This window comes from Littorina saxatilis, linkage group LG11 (genome assembly GCF_037325665.1).
Source record: "Littorina saxatilis isolate snail1 linkage group LG11, US_GU_Lsax_2.0, whole genome shotgun sequence".
NCBI lineage: Eukaryota > Metazoa > Mollusca > Gastropoda > Littorinimorpha > Littorinidae > Littorina > Littorina saxatilis.
Genome location: NC_090255.1, coordinates 44,949,111 through 44,969,125, shown reverse-complemented (window position 1 = coordinate 44,969,125; position 20,015 = coordinate 44,949,111). Strand labels below are relative to the sequence as shown.

The following is a 20,015-nucleotide window of genomic DNA, read 5'->3' as shown; positions in this document are numbered from 1 at the left end:
CACACACGGACACACACACACACACACACCGCCTGCACACCGACACTACACACACACACACACACACTTACACACACACACACACACACACACACACACACAAACACACACTCACACATTGGAAAACATTAAGTTACTGGCGCCTGAAAAGTATTATATATTCTGACCGCCACTCTGCACTAAACCCTCCCCCCCCCCCCCCCCCCCCCCCCCGCCGAATTCCAATCGCCGTAATTGCCCCGTCTTTACGTCACAGTTAACTCGCTCAGCATCTTCCTTTGGGCCCCTAACATTTATTTTAAATCGTCTACAAGTACTAGCTTGTATAGTCCTACCACACTCGCTAGTTGAAAGGTCAGTTTGCAATGACCAAGTTTGGTCATGGGAGTTACTGTATATTAACTTGATGAGAAGCTTGGGGACTGAAAACTGGCTGTTCACAAATTCCATCGCTTCATTGAACTCGTCCAACCGGCTTGGTCCAGGCCCGCACGCATGTAAATGCATTACTGTACGTCAATGTGTCCGAAATGATGTTTATGTTCACCACAACAAACACCAAGCCGGGCCGATCCAGCTTTCATGTTGGTTATATAGCCTCCGTAGAGTGCGGCATTTTTTTAAAGTGTGAAATAGCAATCCTTCGTACTGCTTTGATAGCAGTGCTATTTATTGCCGTTACATGACGTGTTGGCTGTTTACAGCAGTTGGCCAGTTCGGTGACTGGTCCTTTACAGAATGTTCCGCGGCGTTGGAAACGCCCACCACAAAAGAATAGCAATGAATGAACCCTCCCCGAGAGTGGCTCCCTGTCTGTATTGCAAATTGTGACAAGACTGGTTCGTGACTGCTGCTTGTGTAAAGTTTGATTACAAAATATAGCATCAAGCAATAATTTGAAGACTGAATTTTGTTTTCGATGGGATACCATTGCGTCTTTTGAGAACATTTCGAGCAATACGTATGAAATACGTTTTCAAGTCATCGTGCTTTTCTGGAAATAACTGGACCTGTTTAAAAGACTAGGAACCACTCTCCATTGACCCAGAAGGTGCTTCCGGTTCATTCGCAACTTCTCGAAATCGTTCTCGAAAGGTCTCGCTCAAGGCCGAAAAGCGACCGACGTTACTGGAAGAGCTCGAGACTCCATAAAAAGGGAACGCAATGGCTGGAAGTTATTACAATTTTGCTGGACCGCAAAGATATACAACTACAAACACGGATTCTTTACCTCAAGGTTGGGAAATGTTGTTCGACCGATCGTCGGGTTGGCCGTATTTCGTCGACCACAATAGTCAAAGCACGACTTGGCAAGACCCTAGAATGGTAAGCACATTTTTCATTGCTTATTTTGCTTCTTTTCGTGGCATGTATTAGTCAGCGTTTCCGCCTGTCTTAGTGCCTGATTGTGATGTGGATCAGACCACCCCACATTGCAACAATTGTGGTGTTGAGTTTGAGCCATGTTTGCTATGATCTGTGGGGGGTTGGAATTAATTTATGATTATGACTATGAGGTCAAAAGACAGTCTTGTTGATAGGGAAGAACTCTTCTGCCTCTTCCTGCTGGGCACATAGACGGAAAGAACTACAGTTCAGATATATGCAGATTGCGAACATATTTAGTTTACTCTATCTTTATGTAGAAGTCCAATCACTGCAACTTTGGATCCATGGACAATTGATCATGATTGCTCTTAGTTCATCAGATCAAGTTGTGTACTGTCTGTTTCATAACTGTAAAGTGTATTGGAAATGTGTGACTCACTGACTGTGAACTATGTGCACACTGAAGACAGCAAGCTAGCTTATAGTTATACTAAAAGTTGTACAGGTGTTTTCACAGGCAGCACACAATGTTTGGCTTGCTTTTTATACAATCTAACATGATAGTGTACTTGATTAAGTTGATTGTCATTTTGATAGGAACATTGGAACTAAATGCCATAAATGGAAGTGATGTAAAGAGAAATCTCCTCACAAAGAAAATGAAAATGCTGACCCATTTGGTTATGCAGCTAGTAAATGAGTAATGCATTGGGTTGGGAAGCAGTATTCATTGTGGTGAAAACAAACGTACTTACCGGTTGTTGTATTTTGCAGGCCTTTGTTGGTGGCTACCCCCACCCTCAGCGTTTCCATGGCTACCCGCCTGGCGTCAGCAAGGGGGCTGTGGAGATCCCCGTGCACCACGAGTCGGGGGGAGGGTCAGGCCGACCTCAACATCAGCCACAGCCCCCGCACCAAGTTCACCACCACCAGCCGGAGCCGCAGAAGATGGCGGAGCAACCCGTATCGTCTTCCCAGCACGCCGCACCGCCGTTCCACCTGCACTCCCAGAAGGACGCGTTCTTGCCACAGCAGGCGGGGGAGCAGGGTCACCCCTGGCCCATGCACCACAACCATCCCCCTCAACAACAAGACCAAGAGGAGAGCGGGGTCAGGGAGATTCCTATTCAGCACGTGTCGACCTACCACATCCCTCCCAGTGCTAAACAGCAACACCACCAGCATGCCCAGCCTCAGCGGCCCCAGAGCAAGGCGTCATCGTCCAACGTCCACACCATCCCTGTGCGGCAGGAGAAGAGCTCCCAGCCAGCGCCGGCCAGTCCCCAGGCTAGGACCGCTCAGCACCACACACCCCCACCAGCCACAGCCTCCCCCAAGTCCCCCAAGAAGCAGTACTCCGCCCCTCCCCAGCCCTCCGCCTCCGTCAGACAGGAAAGGTCGCCGTGCCCCACCCCGCCCCCGCAGGAAGCCAAAGAACAGAAACCTCAGACAGCGGAGGAACGAGCATTTCAAATCATCGACGGTGTGATGACGGACGTGCAGGGGCTGGAGGAGAAGGTGAACAGTTTCGGGGGCATCAAGGGTGACAAGGAGTACAAGTTCCTGGAGGAGATGCTCACACGCTCGCTCCTCAAGCTGGACTCGGTGGAGACCGGGGGACAAGAGAACATCCGCCAGGCTCGCAAAAAGGCTGTACGCATGATCGAGCCGGCGCTAGACCTACTGGAACTTAAAGCTCACGCCAACGCTCAGCACGCCCCCACAGAGGCCATGGACACCAGTCAGCCCGCTGCCACGGAAACCAACAGCAATTCTTCTGGTCAGGGACAGGCTGGGGACCGGGCCGGGCAGAAAGGTCAAGGTCATGTCAAAGAGATGGTGATGGACAGTGAAGTCTCATGTTAATACCTGTACTTACTTAGTCATGGACTTTTTTCTCTCATTGATGTCGTTTAGACTTGCCTCTTATGCTGGCACAAACAATGAAGGATAGTTTTTGTTCAACTTTTTCAGTCAATTTAAAAATGCATGATAACATTTTTAAGTTATAAATGTACAGATTATATTAATTTGTGTAAAGAAAAAAGCATAAAGTTTATCTGGTTCACACATGTGTCACTTGCAATACTGGGTGGTTGCAAACATGTAATTAGAATTAGAGATTATAATTTATACACTTTCTACATCAAGTGCAACTTAGCTGTGTTTGTCATGAGTGTCTTCTGCTGCATCCTGGTTCCTGGCAGTATCATCCAATCAGTGTACTGGAATTACTGTGGACTCTGTCTCTGCCTTGAAAGCGTGCATCGAATAATGAAGAACAAAACTTTTATGGAAAAGTGGTACAATGTATTTGATGAAGAAGAAAGAATAGCAGGGTGTGAAGACAATTGTGGTGACATCAGGGTCCCATGTGTGCATATTTTACAGGTTGAAAGTGGCAGACTAAGATGGTGTCAAGTAGACAGTAGCAGTTACTTATCACGCTGGGCCAAAGGAATGTTTTTCATTTCATTCTTGATTGAAAACTACTGTGAGATTTTAACATTGATGTTGTTGTGCAGGATGTTTTGTATTATGACTCCATGGATCTGAATGGCTCAGTGGATATATATATTATATGGGTCAGTTTGTTCTTTTCCTTAGATGTGAACCCTGCTTTTGGTTCCAATGTAGTTGTGTAGTTACGCTTCCCTTCCGGTTGCACTTGCAGTGTTCACAACAAAATCAGCAGACGCTGTAATATTCCCAATTACTGATTAGTGATATTGTTCAGATTCATGACTTGGTTGGAACCACAACATGAAATTTAGCTACAGGTATTGAGTTGGCTGTTGAGGTTAAGGTTAGGGTTATTTAGGTAACCCTAACCCAAACTGTCTAAATATTGAGTTGGCTGTTAAGGTCTGAGTATTGTGTTGGTTGTTAAGGTCTGAAGACTGAAAGTGATAGTCTTAACATTATTGAGAATACAAAGATACGGAGCCAGATGTTTGAGTGTATAAATACACAAAGTGCAAGTTAATTGCCCAGCAAAGGGTTGTTTTTTCCCCCCCATGTAAAAAGCAAAGTTTAAAAGAAAATAACGTAACATTGGTCAAATTAGCACTCGGTATTAGCAGCAGAAAGAGATAGGGTTGTACTGTTTATGAAGAAACCGTTTTACAAGTATGATAATTATTCTGAGACTGTGATACAAGTCTTTTGAGTCTTGGTGATGAGAGAGTGTGGCTCTGACAGTGTAAGTGTGCGTGTGTGACGGTGAGAGTGTGGCTCTGACAGTGTAAGTGTGCGTGTGTGACGGTGAGAGTGTGGCTCTGACAGTGTAAGTGTGCGTGTGTGACGGTGAGAGTGTGGCTCTGACAGTGTAAGTGTGCGTGTGTGACGGTGAGAGTGTGGCTCTGACAGTGTAAGTGTGCGTGTGTGACGGTGAGAGTGTGGCTCTGACAGTGTAAGTGTGCGTGTGTGACGGTGAGAGTGTGGCTCTGACAGTGTAAGTGTGCGTGTGTGACGGTGAGAGTGTGGCTCTGACAGTGTAAGTGTGCGTGTGTGACGGTGAGAGTGTGGCTCCGACAGTGTAAGTGTGCGTGTGTCTCCGACAGTGTAAGTGTGCGTGTGTGACGGTGCGAGTGTGTGATAAGAGAGAGGGATATGAAAGTGTGATGTTTTGTGTACCCTGCAAACCCGATATTTGATTTAACCTGAACTTTGTGTTGGCTGTTATTTCTGGGTTGTAATTATATGTTTGTAGGGGCTTTAAGGATTTGAGTTGTGCAAGAATAGTTGCTAGTATGGGTTTGTTCTGTCACACTATTTGTGGTGCTTTGGACTGTATGACAGTTGGAATGGTTTATGCCTCGGATGTTAAATAAAAAGATTTTGTACTGAAACAGAAATGAAATTGTGTTATACTTAGTGTGGTGTTTGTGAGAGGAAGGGTCAGGAGAGGAGACAAACCATTGAGTGTGTGTGGTGGGTGCTTGTGTGTGAATGCACATTTCCCCCTGGTGGTATTATATTCCAAAGCTCTCTCTAGTTTACACAAAACAGACACACAGCAATAACCCGATTTAATGGAAACGAACACATTCTCTGCCTTGCACACCGACACAAGAGACACACACATTCTCTGCCTTGCACACCGACACAAGACACACACATTCTCTGCCTTGCACACCGACACAAGAGACACACATTCTCTGCCTTGCACACCGACACAAGACACACACATTCTCTGTCTTGCACACCGCCACAAGTGACACACACATTCTCTGTCTTGCACACCGACACAAGAGACACACATTCTCTGCCTTGCACACCGACACAAGAGACACACACATTCTCTGCCTTGCACACCGACACAAGACACACACATTCTCTGCCTTGCACACCGACACAAGTGAGACACACATTCTCTGCCTTGCACACCGACACAAGAGACACACATTCTCTGCCTTGCACACCGACACAAGAGACACACATTCTCTGCCTTGCACACCGCCACAAGAGACACACATTCTCTGTCTTGCACACCGACACAAGAGACACACACATTCTCTGCCTTGCACACCGACACAAGACACACACATTCTCTGCCTTGCACACCGACACAAGAGACACACACATTCTCTGCCTTGCACACCGACACAAGTGAGACACACATTCTCTGCCTTGCACACCGACACAAGTGAGACACACATTCTCTGCCTTGCACACCGACACAAGTGAGACACACATTCTCTGTCTTGCACACCGACACAAGTGAGACACACATTCTCTGCCTTGCACACTGACACAAGAGACACACACATTCTCTGTCTTGCACACCGACACAAGTGAGACACACATTCTCTGCCTTGCACACCGACACAAGAGACACACATTCTCTGCCTTGCACACCGACACAAGAGACACACATTCTCTGCCTTGCACACCGACACAAGACACACACATTCTCTGCTTTGCACACTGACACAAGACACACACATTCTCTGCCTTGCACACCCACACAAGTGACACACACATTCTCTGCCTTGCACACCGCCACAAGTGACACACACATTCTCTGTCTTGCACACCGACACAAGACACACACATTCTCTGCCTTGCACACCGACACAAGAGACACACACATTCTCTGTCTTGCACACCGACACAAGAGACACACATTCTCTGCCTTGCACACCGACACAAGACACACACACATTCTCTGCCTTGCACACCGACACAAGAGACACACATTCTCTGCCTTGCACACCGACACAAGAGACACACACATTCTCTGCCTTGCACACCGACACAAGAGACACACACATTCTCTGCCTTGCACAACGACACAAGACACACACATTCTCTGCCTTGCACCCCGACACAAGAGACACACATTCTCTGCCTTGCACACCGCCACAAGAGACACACACATTCTCTGCCTTGCACACCGACACAAGTGAGACACACATTCTCTGCCTTGCACACCGACACAAGTGAGACACACATTCTCTGCCTTGCACCCCGACACAAGAGACACACATTCTCTGCCTTGCACACCGACACAAGTGAGACACACATTCTCTGCCTTGCACACCAACACAAGAGACACACATTCTCTGCCTTGCACACCGACACAAGACACACACATTCTCTGCCTTGCACACCGACACAAGAGACACACACATTCTCTGCCTTGCACACCGACACAAGAGACACACACATTCTCTGCCTTGCACACCGACACAAGTGAGACACACATTCTCTGCCTTGCACACCGCCACAAGACACACACATTCTCTGCCTTGCACACCGACACAAGACACACACATTCTCTGCCTTGCACACCAACACAAGAGACACACACATTCTCTGCCTTGCACACCGACACAAGAGACACACACATTCTCTGCCTTGCACACCGACACAAGTGAGACACACATTCTCTGCCTTGCACAACGACACAAGAGACACACATTCTCTGCCTTGCACACCGCCACAAGAGACACACATTCTCTGCCTTGCACACCAACACAAGACACACACATTCTCTGCCTTGCACACCGACACAAGAGACACACACATTCTCTGCCTTGCACACCGACACAAGAGACACACATTCTCTGCCTTGCACACCGACACAAGAGACACACACATTCTCTGCCTTGCACACCGACACAAGAGACACACACATTCTCTGCCTTGCACACCGACACAAGTGAGACACACATTCTCTGCCTTGCACACCGACACAAGAGACACACATTCTCTGCCTTGCACACCGCCACAAGAGACACACATTCTCTGTCTTGCACACCGACACAAGAGACACACACATTCTCTGCCTTGCACACCGACACAAGACACACACATTCTCTGCCTTGCACACCGACACAAGAGACACACATTCTCTGCCTTGCACACCGACACAAGTGAGACACACATTCTCTGCCTTGCACACTGACACAAGAGACACACACATTCTCTGTCTTGCACACCGACACAAGTGAGACACACATTCTCTGCCTTGCACACCGACACAAGAGACACACACATTCTCTGCCTTGCACACCGACACAAGTGACACACACATTCTCTGCCTTGCACACCGACACAAGAGACACACACATTCTCTGCCTTGCACACCCACACAAGAGACACACACATTCTCTGCCTTGCACACCGACACAAGAGACACACATTCTCTGCCTTGCACACCGACACAAGAGACACACATTCTCTGCCTTGCACACCGACACAAGAGACACACACATTCTCTGCCTTGCACACCGACACAAGACACACACATTCTCTGTCTTGCACACCGCCACAAGACACACACATTCTCTGCCTTGCACACCGACACAAGAGACACACACATTCTCTGTCTTGCACACCGCCACAAGAGACACACACATTCTCTGCCTTGCACACCGACACAAGAGACACACACATTCTCTGCCTTGCACACCGACACAAGACACACACATTCTCTGCCTTGCACACCGACACAAGAGACACACATTCTCTGCCTTGCACACCGACACAAGAGACACACATTCTCTGCCTTGCACACCGACACAAGAGACACACATTCTCTGCCTTGCACACCGACACAAGACACACACATTCTCTGCTTTGCACACTGACACAAGAGACACACACATTCTCCCTCACAAAGTACAAACTCAAGAACATGCGTTTCTGACAATATTTTCTTTGCTTTCTCAATAAAAATTACATGTGATTTGTCAAGTGTTAAAATAAACAAAGCATTGACAACAATAAACAAAACCTTAATGAAGTAAGACTGAAATTGTGAGCCGAGCAAATCCCTGACGAAGATAACCACGTTAGGCTGGGATGAGAAAAACAAGATAAGCTCATGTGTTAATTAGTTCCAAGGGTCATGTGTTAATTAGTTCCAAGGGTCAAGGGTCATGATGGAACACAACTTGCAGTGTTGGCAACATGTCAACACTACCAAGTTGCAGACACCTTAGGGCAGATTCCTCCAAGTCAGATAGATTTCTTCCCTAAACTGAAACGCTTTGCCCCCACCCAAAACATTAAGATTACACTAGACATTTAAATAAACAACACCACACTTTATTTTAATGCTACAAAACACGAAGATGACAAGAACAGTTGACATTTCCAATGACTCCCACATCTTCACCACATGGGACATGCACCGTCGGTCCTCGTTTTATGACGGCCGTCCCGTTCATGGTGTGGACTGCCGTGGTTCATCCCACCATAACACAGACGCTCTCAGTATGTACAGCAACATTCAATGGCACCTCTTTCTCCACAAACACACCAAGCTAAAAGACATCAACAATGAAAAGGGAAGAGTCAAGGACACAGCTGTATCTTCAGTGTCTGTTGACACACAATACTTTCAAGATGGTTGGAGCGGTTCTACCATATCCACCACTCACACGCACACTTTTTCCCAGCTGTTGTCACACTGCATTTCTGTCGACAGCAACAGACTGCCGAAAGATTTGACCCTGGTGTGTGGAGCACTGAGAGACTAAGAGTTACGGTTGGTTCCAGGGAAAGCAGGGGTGCAACATGCGGCAGTCTGTTCACGGTCGTTCTGTCTTTCTTTGCCCCATAGTCTGAGGCTTTCTGAAACAGAAAACAACCATAGTCAGCACCAACAGAAAACAACCATAGTCAGCACCAACAGAAAACAACCATAGTCAGCACCAACAGAAAACCATAGTCAGCACTAACAGAAAATAACCATAGTCAGCACCAACAGAAAACAACCATAGTCACTAACAGAAAACAACTATAGTCAGCACCAACAGAAAACAACCATAGTCAGCACCAACAGAAAACAACCATAGTCAGCACCAACAGAAAACAACCATAGTCACCAACAGAAAACAACCATAGTCAGCACCAACAGAAAACAACCATAGTCAGCACCAACAGAAAACAACCATAGTCACTAACAGAAAACAACCATAGTCAGCACCAACAGAAAACAACCATAGTCACTAACAGAAAACAACCATAGTCAGCACCAACAGAAAACAACCATAGTCAGCACCAACAGAAAACAACCATAGTCAGCACCAACAGAAAACAACCACAGTCACTAACAGAAAACAACCATAGTCACTAACAGAAAACAACCATAGTCACTAACAGAAAACAACCATACTCAGCACCAACAGAAAACAACCATAGTCACCAAGAGAAAACAACCATAGTCATTAACAGAAAACAACCATAGTCAGCACCAACAGAAAACCATAGTCAGCACTAACAGAAAATAACCATAGTCAGCACCAACAGAAAACAACCATAGTCACTAACAGAAAACAACCATAGTCACTAACAGAAAACAACCATAGTCAGCACCAACAGAAAACAACCATAGTCACTAACAGAAAACAACCATAGTCAGCACCAACAGAAAACAACCATAGTCAGCACCAACAGAAAACAACCATAGTCAGCACCAACAGAAAACAACCATAGTCACTAACAGAAAACAACTATAGTCAGCACCAACAGAAAACAACCATAGTCACTAACAGAAAACAACCATAGTCAGCACCAACAGAAAACAACCATAGTCAGCACCAACAGAAAACAACCATAGTCACTAACAGAAAACAACCATAGTCAGCACCAACAGAAAACAACCATAGTCACTAACAGAAAACAACCATAGTCAGCACCAACAGAAAACAACCATAGTCACTAACAGAAAACAACCATAGTCAGCACCAACAGAAAACAACCATAGTCAGCACCAACAGAAAACAACCATAGTCAGCACCAACAGAAAACAACCATAGTCACCACCAACAGAAAACAACCATAGTCACTAACAGAAAACAAACAACCATAGTCAGCACCAACAGAAAACAACCATAGTCAGCACCAACAGAAAACAACCATAGTCACTAACAGAAAACAAACAACCATAGTCAGCACCAACAGAAAACAACCATAGTCAGCACCAACAGAAAACAACCATAGTCACTAACAGAAAACAACTATAGTCAGCACCAACAGAAAACAACCATAGTCACTAACAGAAAACAACCATAGTCACTAACAGAAAACAACCATAGTCAGCACCAACAGAAAACAACCATAGTCAGCACCAACAGAAAACAACCATAGTCAGCACCAACAGAAAACAACCATAGTCACTAACAGAAAACAACTATAGTCAGCACCAACAGAAAACAACCATAGTCACTAACAGAAAACAACCATAGTCAGCACCAACAGAAAACAACTATACTCAGCACCAACAGAAAACAACCACAGTCACTAACAGAAAACAACTATACTCAGCACCAACAGAAAACAGCTTTAGTCAGCACCAACAGAAAACAACCATAGTCAGCACCAACAGAAAACAACTAAATATTTCCTATAAAAGAACAATTTTTAATTATAATAAACTTAATGCTGATGGTTTTTGTGCAGCACTTTCTCAGGTTAACTGGCAAGAAATCTTGATGAAGGAGGTGTTTGATGAAAGTGTTAATATTTTTTCTGCAATGTTTATGGATATAGCAAAACAGTTTATGCCAGTAAAAGAAGTCACGATACGCCCAAAAGACGCACCCTGGATAACACCTGAAATCCTAACGTTAATTGACCAACGTGACCAGATTCACTTGAAAGCCAAAACAAGCAAGCAGCCGGAAGACTGGTTGAACTATCGCCAGGCACGAAACCTTATTACAACAAGGAAAAGAGAACGTATTATTGAATTCTATTCCGAACTAGATGTTAAAGTTTCTGATCCAACGCAGTTTGGCAGCAAAGACTGGTGGAAATTGGTGAAGTCATTTATGAAGAAGAAAGGTTTATGTAAAGATGAAATTCCACCTATCTGTGACAACGGCAAAGTTTACGAATTAAGCCAAGACAAAGCCAACGCCTTTAATAATTTCTTTATAAAAAATTCCACTGTCGAAGACCCAGACGATGAAGTCCCTCAAGTCCCGTTTTTAGATCGCGAATTTTGTGATATTGTTTTGTCAGTTAATGAGGTAAAAGATGTAATTAGAAACCTTGATAAAAGAAAAGCCATTGGTCCCGATTTGATTCACAACAGACTTCTCATAGCAGCATCAGATGTTATTTCGGAGCCACTGACGTATATCTTCAACAGGAGTCTGAGGGAAGGAGTTTATCCTAACATGTGGAAAACAGCTAATGTTACGCCTATTTACAAGACAGGTCCTGCAGACGCTTGTAATAATTATCGTCCGATCTCCTTGTTGAGCTGTGTTGGCAAAGTCTTGGAGCGATGTATTCACAGTCAACTATATACATTTTTACAATCCAACAACATTCTCACACCTACACAGTCCGGTTTTATACCCGGCGACTCGACGATCTGTCAACTTGTCTCCATATATAATGACTTGTGTTCAAACTACGACAACGGCTTAACAACACAGGCGGTATTTTTTGATGTGTCAAAAGCTTTTGATAAAGTTTGGCACAAAGGATTATTGGTAAAACTAGAGTCGATTGGTGTTCGAGGCCGACTATTGTCATGGTTTCGTAGCTATTTAACAAACCGTGTTCAGTCAGTTGTTGTTAAAGGTGCCAAGTCAGAGCTAAAAGGTTTACAAGCAGGCGTTCCTCAGGGTTCAGTGCTAGGCCCCTTGTTATTTTTGATTTATATAAATGATATTGTAAATGATATTGAGTCTGTTATCAAATTGTTTGCTGATGATACTAGTTTGTCACTTGCATTACATGACCCGATACGACGTGCCGAAATTCTTAATTCAGACCTTGATAAAATTAGTAGATGGGCAGCACGCTGGAAAGTTACATTTAATGAAACCAAAACTAAACTGCTGAATATAAAACGTGATTTAAACCAAAATGACCCCCTATTTTTTAATGGAAATCTCCTGGAAGACATACCAGAACACAAGCATCTTGGCATTTTTTTGCAAAACGATTGTAAATGGGACGCTCAAATTAGAAATATTGTGAAAAAGACCACTTTGTTGATTAACTGCTTAAGATATTACAAGTATAAGTTATGTAGAAATAGTTTGGAAATAATGTATAAATCTTTTATTCTGCCACACTTCGATTACGCTGATGTGTTATGGGACAATTGTACCGAAGCCTTATCAAACACACTTGAAAAATTACACCTTGAAGCATTACGTGTTATAATTGGCGGTGTGCGGGGAACAAGCCATGATAAGATTTACAAAGAAAGTGGTTTTTGTAGTCTAAAGGAACGCCGAAAACGACATAAATTAATCTTATTTCACAAAATGGTTCATGGTAAATGTCCACAGTATCTAATTAACCTCTTGCCACCACTAGTCTCTTCACTAAATCCCTACCACAGAAGACGACCATTCGAAAGATTCGTACCAGCACATAGTACAGAAATATTCAGAACATCCTTCATTCCATTCTCCACAGTTTTATGGAATAATTTGCCTGATGTGATTAAAACAACAAATTCAATAAGCGAGTTTAAGCATTATTTACAAAGTCCTGATCATAGTGTACCAGCTTATTATTATTTTGGAAAACGACAGACAGAAGTTCAACACTGCAGAATGCGTTTAAATATTAGTAACCTTAATTCAGACTTGTGTAAACGCCACCTAAAAGATAACGCACAGTGTGCTTGCGGTGATCCAAATGAAACATCCGAACATTATTTATTAAACTGCACTTTGTATGCAGATGCTCGTCTGACAACAATCAATTCGTTGCCTGTTCATTTCAGACGCGTGGAAATATTATTAAAAGGTAGCGAGCATTATTCTGTTCGTAATATCATATTGATATTTGAGTCTGTCCAATCGTTTATTGTTAAATCTGGTCGATTGATTTGATGGATGTGTTCACGCATTGATAGTCTATATGTGTGTGGGCAGGCGTATGTGTACCTCCACACTGCCTCTCCCTGTGTTATCGTATTTGATTACATAAGCAGCGTATAAGTAATGATTATTATCGTTTGTCTCGTATTTTACATGTTAACGAATTACTGCCTTCCATAAAAAATTGTTACATTTACCTGAATTTACATGTTGCATGTCTTAGACTTGATGCTCTCTTCCTATGCGCTTTCGTCCTAGTCTCTCCTTGTGGTTGTTAGTACTTTCTTCCTCCTCCCCCTCCCTTTTCTTTTTATCTTCTGTAGATTCCTTTGTTCCTAGTTAGCTCCCCATCCCCATTCTTTCAATTTGTTCCTCTGGTTTATTGTTGTTATGTCCACCATTACGAAAATGTGTGTAATTTAGTACTGTTCTGGTCACGTGATATAAGCATTTGCTTGAGTGCGTGTCCTAGTTGTGTGTTTTGAACTGTTCATGCGAAGAAATCCTGAATAAAACTTTGTTTAAACCAAAACAACTATACTCAGCACCAACAGAAAACAACCATAGTCAGCACCAACAGAAAATAACCATAGTCAGCACCAACAGAAAACAACCATAGTCACTAACAGAAAACAACCATAGTCAGCACCAACAGAAAACAACTATAGTCACTAACAGAAAACAACCATAGTCAGCACCAACAGAAAACAACTATAGTCAGCACCAACAGAAAACAACCATAGTCACTAACAGAAAACAACTATACTCAGCACCAACAGAAAACAGCTTTAGTCAGCACCAACAGAAAACAACCATAGTCAGCACCAACAGAAAACAACTATACTCAGCACCAACAGAAAACAACCATAGTCAGCACCAACAGAAAACAACCATAGTCAGCACCAACAGAAAACAACCATAGTCACTAACAGAAAACAACCATAGTCAGCACCAACAGAAAACAACTATACTCAGCACCAACAGAAAACAACCACAGTCAGCACTAACAGAAAACAACCATAGTCAGCACCAACAGAAAACAACCATAGTCACTAACAGAAAACAACCATAGTCAGCACCAACAGAAAACAACCATAGTCAGCACCAACAGAAAACAACCATAGTCACCACCAACAGAAAACAACCATAGTCACTAACAGAAAACAACTATACTCAGCACCAACAGAAAACAGCTTTAGTCAGCACCAACAGAAAACAACCATAGTCAGCACCAACAGAAAACAACCATAGTCAGCACCAACAGAAAACAGCTTTAGTCAGCACCAACAGAAAACAACCATAGTCAGCACCAACAGAAAACAACCATAGTCAGCACCAACAGAAAACAACCATAGTCAGCACCAACAGAAAACAACTATAGTCAGCACCAACAGAAAACAACCATAGTCAGCACCAACAGAAAACAACCATAGTCAGCACCAACAGAAAACAACCATAGTCACCACCAACAGAAAACAACTATACTCAGCACCAACAGAAAACAACCATAGTCAGCACCAACAGAAAATAACCATAGTCAGCACCAACAGAAAACAACCATAGTCAGCACCAACAGAAAACAACTATAGTCAGCACCAACAGAAAACAACCATAGTCACTAACAGAAAACAACCATAGTCAGCACCAACAGAAAACAACCATAGTCACTAACAGAAAACAACCATAGTCAGCACCAACAGAAAACAACCATAGTCAGCACCAACAGAAAACAACCATAGTCACTAACAGAAAACAACCATAGTCACTAACAGAAAACAACCATAGTCAGCACCAACAGAAAACAACCATAGTCACTAACAGAAAACAACTATAGTCACTAACAGAAAACAACCATAGTCAGCACCAACAGAAAACAGCTTTAGTCAGCACCAACAGAAAACAACCATAGTCAGCACCAACAGAAAACAACCATAGTCACTAACAGAAAACAACCATAGTCACTAACAGAAAACAACCATAGTCAGCACCAACAGAAAACAGCTTTAGTCAGCACCAACAGAAAACAACCATAGTCACTAACAGAAAACAACCATAGTCACTAACAGAAAACAACCATAGTCACTAACAGAAAACAACCATAGTCACTAACAGAAAACAAACATAGACAGCACCAACAGAAACGCTCCAAGCATTCAACCAGCACTAACAGAAACGCTCCAAGCATTCAACCAGCACTAACAGAAGCGCTCTAAACATGCAACCAGCTCTAACAGAAACGCTCAAAGCATTCAACCAGCACTAACAGAAACGCTCTAAGCATTCAACCAGCACTAACAGAAACGCTCCAAGCATTCAACCAGCACAAACAGAAACGCTCCAAGCATTCAACCAGCACTAACAGAAACGCTCCAAGCATTCAACCAGCACTAACAGAAACGCTCCAAGCATTCAGCCAGCATTAACAGAAACGCTCCAAGCATTCAACCAGCACTAACAGAATCACTTCAAGCATTCAGCTATAGCACTAACAGAAACGCTCCAAGCATTCAACCAGCACTAACAGAAACACTCCAAGCATTCAGCCCGCACTAACAGAAAACAACCATAGACAGCACGAACAGAAACACTCCAAGCATTCAGCTAGCACTAACAGAAACGCTCCAAGCATTCAGCTAGCACTAACAGAAACGAGCTCCAAGCATTCAGCCAGCACTAACAGAAAACAACCATAGACAGCACTAACAGAAACGCTCCAAGCATTCAGCTAGCACTAACAGAAAACAACCAGAGCCAGCACTAACAGAAATGCTCCAAGCATTCAGCTAGCACTAACAGAAAACAACCAGAGCCAGCACTAACAGAAATGCTCCAAGCATCCAGCTAGAACTAACAGAAACGCTCCAAGCATTCAGCTAGCACCAACAGAAACGCTCCAAGCATTCAGCCAGCCTACTGAACTCTGACAGCAATGCTGGAAGCTCACTGACATTCACATTGTCCCTGTGCACACACGTTCATGACTGTCATTACGAAGTAGACAGACATACTCATCTCAAACAATCGCTCACTACCTGCATGCCACACACAAGATCTAAAAAAAGTGATTTTTTTTCAACCTTTATACATTGGCAGTAACAAGAGAGCCAAGCTGTACCTATTGACTGGTTTATCAAAAGCACTAACAGTGAGGAAAGCAAGCTGTACCTATTGACTGGTTTATCAAAAGCACTAACAGTGAGGAAAGCAAGATGTACCTATTGACTGGTTTATCAAAAGCACTAACAGTGAGGAAAGCAAGATGTGTACCTGTGCCCAAGGCGATGAGAGTGTGGCTCAGTAGGACCGGATGGCGGGGGCCACGTTGGGACAGTCTGCCTCGTCCAGCGTTCCGTCAATCACAGGTCTGTACTCCAGTCTCACCTGTACACACAATGTGGAGATACACTATCACAAACAATCACACTTCTACCTCAATCACAGGTCTGTACTCCAGTCTCACCTGTACATAAAATGTGGAGATACACTATCACAAACAATCACACTTCTACCCCAATACACAATGTCAAAAAACCACCACCGTTCTATCTACACAGAACAACTCAATGCAGACAATTCCCAGGGCAATGGATGCATCAAACGCACTGTGAGAAGTCCGGTGCGGCCAATACAGACCAATACTTTTAACACACCATTCTGTAGCATGGTGAAAGCTGTTGCTGCCACACAAGACCAAATGAACCAAGAATTGTAGAGACATGAGAGAGGTGACTGACCTTGCCGGTAGCCTCGTCCACGTAGGAGATGGTGTGTTTCCTGAAGTGCTGCTCGTAGGGCACCTTGGTCTGACCCTCCACCGGCTTGCTGTAGTCGTACTCGTCAACACGTGTCTAAAACATCACACACAGTCATTGTTACACACACAGCCATCGTTAAAATACATCCGTCTTTACCATGCAAAACACAGTGACAGTCAAACTAAACTGGTCTTTACTACACAGCACAATGCAGTACTACCAGTGGAACTGCTCTAACCATCTGATACAACCTGTACCTTACACACGGTAAAATGTTAGCGGTACACTTGCGTGGGATCACTCCAGAGACCATTTTCCATTACAGTCAATCTCCACGGTACAACCACTCATTGCTGTTTATGTCCATAGTAGAGACACTTATTCATGCTAATATCCATGGTATAACCACTTATTTTCTAGATAAGAAAGCAAGGTATACAACTCAATTCCTTTTCAAGAATGAGTACGGGATCACTATACAACCGTTCGAGGTGTTACACTTTTCAAGTCTTTTGCCTTTAAATGTAACTCATCTCTTCAGCTTTATTCTAATATCATGTGGCGAGATAAGCCAGAGCTGGTGGGTGATCAACTCACGGTGAAGTCTTCACGAGCGTGGGCGCCTCTGCTCTCCTTGCGATTCTCGGCAGAGTAGATGGTCTGCATGGCGTTGATCATCAGGTTCTGTAACTCCAGCGTCTCGACAAGGTCTGTGTTCCAGATCAGACCACGGTCTGACAGCTGTGAGCAGAGCAACACAGGTTGTTAGCATGACCAACACACAGAAATCAACAGGAAGAGGAACAAGACAAACTAAATGGACCCGTCTCAGTCTTCAGGTTGTAAGCTAGTGAAGCCTTGGTACATGCTGTCTCAGTGTTGGACTGTTTTAATAGTGTTAATCTTTTAGTTTCAGGCCGACAAGCTGACTACTGTGCACACATGCCTAGAATGATTGTAGAGACATTGTCAATCTGTGGGCTTGCCTGCATGACACAACTTGAGGCTGTCCCATGTCCAGTCAAACACTGTGCACACATGCCTAGAATGATTGTAGAGACATTGTCAATCTGTGGGCTTGCCTGCATGACACAACTTGAGGCTGTCGGGTGGCCACGTAATGAGAATCATGTGATTCGGCTTCTTCTTTTCACTGAGACAGAGCGTTGCATAATGCCAGTACACAGAGCACAAGACAAGCATCAGAGAGCTGCATAATGCCAGTACACAGAGCACAAGACAAGCATCAGAGAGCTGCATAATGCCAGTACACAGAGCACAAGACAAGCAGACAGAGAGCTGCATAATGCCAGTACACAGAGCACAAGACAAGCAGAAAGACAGAGGAATGTAGAGAGAGTGTTAAGTGATCAGATACACAGACAGACGGACGTAGAGAGAGTGTAAAGTGATCAGACACACAGACAGACGGACAGACGTAGAGAGAGGTATAAAGTGATCAGACACAGACGGACGGACGGACGGACGGACGGACGTAGAGAGAGTGTAAAGTGATCAGACAGACATACAGGGAGACAGACAGACAGACGGACGTAGAGAGAGATATAGAATGAAACCTTGAGATCGCTCATGCCCTCGTAGATCTTGTCCATCTTGGCACAGCCCTCCTTCATGGTTGGGCCGTCGCGGAACACGCCCGCATGGGTCTGCATGGTCTGCACACACACACACACACAACCATTACATTGGGCCGTCGCGGTACACGCCCGCATGGGTCTGCACACACATACACACACAACCATTACATTGGGCCGTCGCGGTACACGCCCGCATGGGTCTGCACACACATACACACACACAACCATTACATTGGGCCGTCGCGGAACACGCCCGCATGGGTCTGCACCACACATACACACACAACCATTACATTGGGCCGTCGCGGAACACGCCCGCATGGCTCTGCACCCACATACACACACAACCATTACATTGGGCCGTCGCGGAACACGCCCGCATGGGTCTGCATGGTCTGCACACACACACACACACAACCATTACATTGGGCCGTCGCGGTACACGCCCGCATGGGTCTGCACACACATACACACACAACCATTACATTGGGCCAATAACAATGGTACTAAAATAAACAAAATCCTCATTCCTAAAATGCCTTGCATGCCTATGAAGACAGGCTACCCAGCAGGTTCCCTGTGTGTGTGGATGAAGCAATGATATTCTCCGTTTCTCTCAGCTGGCGTTTCAAGGGGAGTGAGCGCTCCAGTCAACAGGCGTCTCTACCACTGCGCCAGGCTGGCAACACTAACACTAACAGACTGTCAGCAATCCTGGAGCAACTCGCACAGGTCTAGATAAGGCACAAAACAAAATTTTGTCTGTTTCTGGTAACATGGCTAAAAAAAATAGGGTCGGTAGGTAGGGATTTTTTTAAATTTTTTTAATTTTTTTTTACCCCAAATGTAGACCAATAAAACTAACTTTAAAAATCGCGCAAAGAGACTGGATTCACTATACATAGAGACAAGACACTCAACACATTTACAAATCGTCAGCGGACTTTCGTTTTGTTGTTCATTTTCTCACCCTGTCCTTTACCACCAAAAAAAAAAAAAAATTTTGAGTTTGGAAAAAAAAGTTT

General features: G+C 44.3%; 2 protein-coding genes across 4 annotated transcripts in view; one reads left to right on the top strand and one right to left on the bottom strand.

Moving 5' to 3' along the window:
- The first annotated feature begins 1,132 nt into the window (after positions 1-1,132).
- Positions 1,133-4,344, top strand: LOC138980578 (BAG family molecular chaperone regulator 3-like). Its single transcript, XM_070353475.1, has 2 exons — positions 1,133-1,326; positions 2,104-4,344. Exons 1-2 carry the CDS (start codon positions 1,165-1,167, stop codon positions 3,193-3,195), a joined length of 1,254 nt encoding a protein of 417 aa, XP_070209576.1. The 5' UTR covers positions 1,133-1,164; the 3' UTR covers positions 3,196-4,344.
- A 4,130-nt stretch (positions 4,345-8,474) lies between these two features.
- The window catches only part of LOC138980577 (succinate dehydrogenase [ubiquinone] flavoprotein subunit, mitochondrial-like), a 37,334-nt gene continuing 25,793 nt past the window's right edge, over positions 8,475-20,015 (bottom strand). For 2 of the 3 annotated variants that reach the window (XM_070353472.1, XM_070353473.1), the window contains exons 12-16: positions 18,970-19,068; positions 17,990-18,133; positions 17,372-17,485; positions 16,905-17,018; positions 8,475-9,414 (exon numbers count right to left, since the gene is read on the bottom strand). In XM_070353472.1, coding sequence (XP_070209573.1) covers positions 16,932-17,018; positions 17,372-17,485; positions 17,990-18,133; positions 18,970-19,068 — 444 coding nt within the window. In that variant the 3' untranslated portion in view covers positions 8,475-9,414; positions 16,905-16,931. Of the gene's footprint in view, positions 9,415-16,904; positions 17,019-17,371; positions 17,486-17,989; positions 18,134-18,969; positions 19,069-19,325; positions 19,386-20,015 lie in introns of those variants that run through there. The other variant, XM_070353474.1, reaches the window with a different exon arrangement.

Coding starts and splice junctions, on each gene's coding strand:
- LOC138980578 (XM_070353475.1), top strand. CDS start 1,165: ATGGCTGGAAGTTATTACAATTTTGCTGGACCGCAAAGATATACAACT. Junction 1,327..2,103: donor CTTGGCAAGACCCTAGAATG/GTAAGCACATTT, acceptor TGTATTTTGCAG/GCCTTTGTTGGTGGCTACCC.